The sequence below is a fragment of the Anneissia japonica genome, unplaced genomic scaffold (assembly GCF_011630105.1).
Source record: "Anneissia japonica isolate Jap-2015-1 unplaced genomic scaffold, ASM1163010v1 scaffold287776_len302883_cov198, whole genome shotgun sequence".
Taxonomy (NCBI): domain Eukaryota; kingdom Metazoa; phylum Echinodermata; class Crinoidea; order Comatulida; family Comatulidae; genus Anneissia; species Anneissia japonica.
The window spans coordinates 42,144-49,669 of NW_022705028.1; the positions used below are offsets into that span (position 1 = coordinate 42,144).

The 7,526-nt window shown below is 33.9% G+C and overlaps 1 protein-coding gene across 1 annotated transcript in view; it reads right to left on the minus strand.

Annotated features, from left to right (window-relative positions):
- The window catches only part of LOC117105184 (neurofibromin-like), a gene marked incomplete at its 5' end in the record, with an annotated part of 28,961 nt that extends 21,435 nt beyond the window's left edge, over positions 1-7,526 (minus strand). The window contains 12 exon segments of the mRNA XM_033246253.1: positions 53-205; positions 738-983; positions 1,516-1,687; positions 2,261-2,385; positions 3,023-3,115; positions 3,455-3,714; positions 4,326-4,537; positions 5,462-5,622; positions 5,839-5,955; positions 6,486-6,607; positions 6,963-7,184; positions 7,507-7,526. Of these exon segments, the coding sequence (XP_033102144.1) occupies positions 53-205; positions 738-983; positions 1,516-1,687; positions 2,261-2,385; positions 3,023-3,115; positions 3,455-3,714; positions 4,326-4,537; positions 5,462-5,622; positions 5,839-5,955; positions 6,486-6,607; positions 6,963-7,184; positions 7,507-7,526 (1,903 nt within the window).

Genomic DNA, 7,526 nt, shown 5'->3' on the forward strand with positions numbered 1-7,526 from the left:
ACATAAAGGATGCATTCTCAAAATCAATGTACAATAAGAACACTGATCTTACTTGTATCTCCTTGCAATGTAATAAAACACTGGATTGCCTGCCATTGATGTACCGGCTTGGTAAAATATCTTCATCGTCCTTAATTTCTCTAGTTCTTGACTGTTACCACGTTTTGCCATTAATTCTCCCAGGTTAATACGACTAATATCACTACTGAAAAACACAACAACAAATAGAATGTTAGACCCCTCAAACATTTAATCTACTGTAGTTACAGTGTAAATAACTTTAATTTCTCTGTTCTATTTCCTGTAACACAAACATCTAAAGTTGAATAGATTGGTGGCTAGTTTAGTTTAGTTTATTTATTAGACCAACAAGGTCGGGGGCAGCTTAAACAAACAAATCACTATAACTTTTTCAAGTCAGCTGCACCCTCATACAATATACAATTCGGTAAAAAGACAAAATTAAAATTTTAAATATCAAAAGTGAAAAATTAAATATATATATATTTTTTGAAGATGCTTGCCTGCCTTCCCAGGTCCTGAGTTCAATTCCTGTCATGATAACAGGATTTTTTCTCACGACCAAAACAACTCCATTCCCTAAGCTTCATATTGAGACTTTGTTTATGTAGAGCATCTTGTGTTTATATTTGTCTTGTGAATGAATATGCCACTTAGAAAAATTAATATTAATAAAAATAATAAAATCTAAATGCATGTAATGAAAGATAACCTACTGTGTATCGATGGTTACTTTTCCATGTTCTGGAGGACCAAGGTAAGCTAATAGGGTAATGAGTTTGTCAAAGGGACGTCTACCAACAGCACGATGGTCCCTGCTGCTTGTTAAGAAGTCGCCCATCTTCTCCTGGTTCAGCCAAAGTAGTCGATGGAGTGAGTAGATGTTGACTTCGGTGATGTAAGATACTGTTGGGCTCATACAGCCTCCTGATTTACAATCAGAAGCAATCTTCATAAAGAACCTAGGAAAACATAATAAGTTAGCATTAAATACCACACTACCTTGCAAACACCATCTTGCAAGGCACAGTTACAAGAAAGAAGGAAAAGAGAAAGACAGGAGGAGATGGAAGGACATCATCTGTCAGTGGACAAGGCTGTCACTGCGCGAGGAGATTGTCAAGACATCATCATTACTGCCTCAATAACCCCACCAGAAATTATGAGATTGAATGAATGATGAATGAAATAAAGGAAAATGGCATATATCAGTTCATTAAAGTATTCATGACAAAAATACATTAAAATGTATAAATAGTTACAACAAATTTCAGATAAAGTGAGTAGTCAAAAGCCACGCATTGCTATATGTTTTCTGTTAGAAAATATTTAATCAGACTTTCTTAATAGTGCAAAATATACTTATAAACCTATCTGAAAAAAACATTTCTTTCATGTCTGCTTAAGGTCAGACAATTCTCAAACCAGTTCTAAAAGAAAATTGCACAGCCATGAATACTAGTATTCACAAAACAGATTTTCATAAAAACTTACTGTCTTCCTTCATCGAACTTCTCTTTGAGGAAGTCGTTGAATGGTAGCATGTACTGTTCCTTGAAGAGCACATGGTTGGCAATGTTCTGCAGGATCTTGGTCACCAGTTTGAGCCCTCGTTGTACCTTGGGAGGGGGCTTACGATCAACTATCCTATGCTCTACAGGGGACACTAAAACCAAAACAAAGATTTCACAATTTAGCAAAATAGAATTATTAAAAATCAGAGTTATTAAAAAGCTCTGTTACTTTTAAAAGGACAAAAACAATTTCGCTTAAATACTTAATTAAATAATATTTGTCAAAATAGACAATTATTAAATAGGGCACAACATCATATCCAGTTTTGCTTGGGTACGGACATTCATAACGAACAGATATCTGGAAAGTCACTTTTGCCTGTTTACAAAAAACAGCATAACATATATCTCACATACATACATACATACATACTATACATACACACGAAGGCTATCACAAAGGTTCCTTTGCTTGAAAACACGCACAAAAGAACACAAGGCAGGAACACCATGAAAGTGAACTAAATTACTGTCAAGTGGGGGCCCTTTACAAAAAAAAAACGCTTAAAATATAAAATTTTGCTTATAGATAAAACATCTAAAGTTAAATATTTAAAAAAATCTGTAGTAAAACAAGCATAATTTAAAAGTTAGGCATTTAATATTAAAAACTATTTAATTAATTAATTCAAAGGAGTGGCCAACTCAAATGTTGGTAGCCTTACCTATAGCCGGATTAATAAACCGTAGGAAAATGGCACTGCCAATAGCACTAATGGCATTTTGAGGGAATCGATGGAGGACAACTTGATAAAGACAGTGTGCCATACTACGAAGCTGGGAGGGAAAACTACAACAAAAACAGATGAATCAGTATTTATACTAATGCACAAAATACAATTCTGGTCTCCCTTTAATTAAAGACCCTCCAATTAAAGACCACCTCCAATTAAAGACCGCTTTCTGTGGTCTCAAATTTACAAATGTTTATTATCTTTATTATTTTAATTAGAGACCAAAGCTACTAAAGACCATAGAAATCCCAGTCTCAAAAGTGGTCTTCAACTGGAGGGAGATTTGTAATTACTTCCAGTTCACTAAAAGATTTTTACATGCATTACAGATGGTATTTTTATTGTGGTCAAAATAAGTTTAACTGCACAGTATTGTTGCAATATATGTTTTGTAAAGATTCTAATAGAAACCCTGTACTGTACGTATTATTAACCCATGCTCTAATAGTAACCCGGTGATGTTACTATTGAAATGACATAACTTCATACCCAATTATAGGCCTAAAAATAGTCAAATTTTGCTTTACAGACAATTTTTACTTTTTCTTTTTAAAAATCAATGTAAAACTGTATTGCATAAATTTAAGATTAATTTTGTAAATTATATGATGAAATAAGCATTGCAAAACTTAATAATTATTCAGATCAACAGGCCTAAGAAAAACTCTGACAAATTAATATTATTGCCCTTACCTATCAGCTGCACTAATTATAGTATCAAAGAACTTCTTGGCAACATGTAGAAGGTTTCTCTGATTGGATCGTAAATTTTCTCCTTCTTCTAACCTGAAATCAAGAAGATAAATTGTTAGTAGAGGCTATGAAAATGAATACAGTGGGAAAACAGTATGGTACTTACTTATCAATCAATCAATCAACTAAACAATCAATCAATGAAGATATGTTTTGCACCAATATCCAGAATGCAATATTCAGTAGCGCTATGACAATGGTATTACTCAAAGAGCACAATAACTACTAAGCTTAATTAACAATAGTAAAATAATTTTTTTTTTTAATTAAAAACAAAAAGATTTTAACATTTTTTTATCAGGCTAAAAATAAATTACCAAGCTAAATATCATTAATATAAAAATAAATAAACACTTATGAAATATTAAATACCTTGTGGGATCAACTTCGAATGAAGGGGGCATGCCGGGGGATTGGATATCCATAATAAGTGGTTCTAATATTTTATGCAGGTATCTGGCACCATACATCTTGAAGCAGAATGCCATAATCTTGCTGCAGAGACTGTTGCCTCTGAATAGGGTCTGCATGCAATCAGCTAAATCTACTTCTTTTGAGAAGAGGTTCCACAGCAACTGATACAGAAGGTGTTTTGCATCGAATAAAGTTACAAATACTCTGGCAAGTTCATCCTGAAAACAGAATAAAATGTCTGTTGTGAAAATTCCTTTAATTAATTATTTAACAAAATTAAATTCTGAGTTTACTAATAATCCACCCTTAATGACCCCAATGCTTACAAAAAGGGATGGGCTCTCTGTACATGTTTGATTGCCATTACCTTACCCCTTAATAGAGAAACAAATGATAAACAAATAATTACTGTATTGACATCTGCAGGTCTTCTCCAATTAAAGATCATTTTTCTGTGGTTCTAAACAAAATGTTTATCTTTATTATTCTAATTCAAGACCAAAGCTGCTCAAGACATTGGAAACACCCTGGTCCCATAAGTGGTCTTTAATTGGAGGGAGACGTGTATTTGCAATTCATTTTTGTTGCAAACGTTCAATTATTTTTAGGGATAAGTTATCCATACAATACAAAACATTCAAATGGTATAAAATAGATCTAGATTAGTTGCATCTATTAATATGGAGAAAACAAGCATTATTTACAATGTTTATGCCTGTACCGTTGAGTTACAAGTAACTTCCATGCTTGTACTTAAACAAGTACTTAAGTGTGTACTTAAGCACGTACCCATATATGGATTTAACCAGGCATTTGAGAAGATGCTTACCATTTGAGTGGAGGGTACAACATTAGCAAGGGCCATAGCAATAGGTAGTTCACCACTGTTACCCATCATGGTCACTAATCCAACAAGACGTTCAAATCGATCGCTTAGTACAGTCTCTGCAAGTGTGTCAAACTCTGTTCCCTGCTGTAATATTTGAGTCAATACTTCAAGAAACGCTGCCCTCGTCTGTACATCGCTATGGTAACCAAGCCCTGTCATATCAAATGTAAATTGAAGGTTATAGATTATCTAGAAAATATCTAGTACGCACACTTCTAAATAGGACTATAACTGTTAGGAAATATTTCTTGCTCAATACTACATATCTTCACAATGGTATTTCGTAAAATTACACATAATTCAAAAATTTGTTTCATTATCATTGATAAGAATAGTTTAGCGCAGCGGTTGTGGTTCTGCTTTGTCATCCTTGAGGTCAGAGGTTCAATCCCTCGCTGTGCATTTAGCTTGTGTCCTTAGATAAGGCACTTTACATACGATTATCTTTCTCCACCCAGGAGTGCAACTTAGTACTTAGTAGGTTTTAACACAAAATGCACCGAGTACTAGCTGCAACATAATGGAATTATCCCTATTTGTTAAACATCACTTCCTTGATCGCAACTTTTGATGCTGTGCAACCTATTCTACTAAATAAATAATACAACTAAATCCTAATATTGGAATTACGCTGAACTAATTTATCTTTCAAAGGGTCAGATTCATAGATAATTTAGGATTGGATTGGATTTATTAGGTGTAAACACCAAGACTTATTTCCAGTGGGGTCCTTCTGGTGGTGATTGGACAGTACACCGGGAGACAATCCCCTACTCTTTTCCGAAGAGTGTACTGCGTTCTTTAACATGCACATGGGCCATAAATGCACACGGGACCAACGGCTTAAACGTCTCCTCCGCAAGACAGTGCGCTATTGTAACTTGTATTTCAGCCCTCCAGCTGAAACACAAGGAGAGGCAGCGATGGGAATTGAACCGGGGACCTAGAGATCTCCACAGTTCAGCGGACCACCAGATTAGCCAACTGAGCTAACCTGCTCTCTTAAGCATATTATGAATAATGAAAAAAAATATGTACGTAGGTTGTGCTGAAACAAATAAAGTGTCTAAACTTACAAATGGAATGTGTAAGGCCGCACTCTATGTTAGCGCTTAGTAGATTGGATACGGCTGAGATGGTGTGGTTACGCAACGATACACTGCTTGCTATCTGACGATGACTTGTTTCTTTCGACTCGTCATGATCATCAATAAACTTCATGAACAGTTTTAAATATCTGAAGATTTCAAGATTTGATATGGTAAGGTTATAATCATGTTTTTACAATAGTTTTTTTTAAACAAGTATTTTTTTATTTACACAATCAAATGGTTCATCTATGACTGGTTATGATTTATTTTCTCATCACCAATAACGACTCCACTCAATAATCCTTATAACAAAACTTTTTAATAAATATAAAATAAAAATAAAGTATATAAAAATATCTTACTTTTGGAAGAGCTCTGACTTGGCTTCCATTAGGGTACCATTTTCACCCTCTTCGGTTTGCAGCGGGAGGCTCACAAGTAGACTGGCAATTGCCTCCATGGTAGCTTCTCCTAGTTCCCTGCAAAAGAAATCAAGATTTCAATAATTAGTAATTAATTATAAAAGAAATCAATACAATCAGTATCAAAGAGTTGTATAAAGAGCAAGAGAGTGTAATCCTGTTTGTAAATATGTCACTCTCCTAGTTACGATGGAAGTCGCCATCGTTGTCATGGATGGAGTGCCCCCTCTATGTATGAGTTTACAAGAAATGTGCCTACTTCAACAGTATGTTGATACAGAAAACAAAGCAATTCTACCATTGTCTACGAAAGTACCAGTATCATGTAAGAAACAGATAAACAAACTGTAGCACAGGGTAATAAAGAGCATACAAACAGCAGCAGGCGTCCTTCACTGGCTGTGTACGCTGTATTGTTTATGCTTCCAATGCACACTCTTGCACTTTACTCTTTGATAGTATTTTAATGTTAAATATAAAAAATGTCAATTTAGATTCAAAATATAACCGATATGAGCAATTTGTTACTTTTCAAAAGATAAAATAAATGAAATGAAATAAAATATTTATTCTTTCTTCTTCCTTACCTAAGTCTTGCCTTGTCATTTGACCTAGAAATACAGAGGATCCAGTCAGATAAGTGGTCCACAATCTTGTTTCGGAATTTTATCTCCTGACGGAATGTCAAACTATCTCTCCTATTCATCATCTATGGAAAATACAAAAACATTATATAAAAGTAATGTCAAGAGAATGAATTTCAGTTTTCTTTTAAAACTGTTAGAGAATTAGAGCTCTTAATAAAATTATTTCAATTCATATCACAATAATAAGAGTGAGGATGATAAATATTTAGTGGATCAAGATGAATTTTTTCAATGATGAAAAAGAGGACAATATTTATGATGACATTAATAATATTATATCAGGATTGACGATTTATCCAGCCTGATCTAGTCTGGTATCTTACCATTATACTAACAAGCTTCTGCTAGTGGCTAGGTTTGACTTAGATAATAACAATAATAAAGTCAACAGCAAGAATAAATAAATCAACCACTTACACTTTTGTAAAGATGACAGAGTTTTATTTTTAGCTTCAACATGTTTTCGTGGTGCATGCCTTGGTCTACCATCCGTACATATCTTATCAACAGAACCATCAAAATCTCAATGCTGACCATTCCAAGATGTTCGTTAGCTTCTTCTGATGGGTTCTCTAGGATGTTCTGTAGGACCACTATCAAGTCACCAACAAACATTGTGTTCGAGTCACTTGTAACTGGCTGTAAAATTTTTAAAAATGAATTTTTAAGAACCATAACATATACACTTTTTGAAAACAAAATATGATTTAGCATTGAATACTTTGTGCCCTCAGCTATTATTAATAATTGATTATTTATAAAGCGCCAATATTAAAACAGAAGTAAAAATCAAAGCTGCCTGGGCATGCTTCAATATGGTCTTAAAATTAGCACTTGAGGGTGATTTAGCAATATGTTTCGGGGGAAGAGTTCCAAAGATTGGCAGCTGAAAATAATAATGACCTATATACGTATAATTTGGTGTTGTTTAATAAGGAGATTGTTCAAAACTGTTACTTACCTGTCCTTTATTCCCTGTAA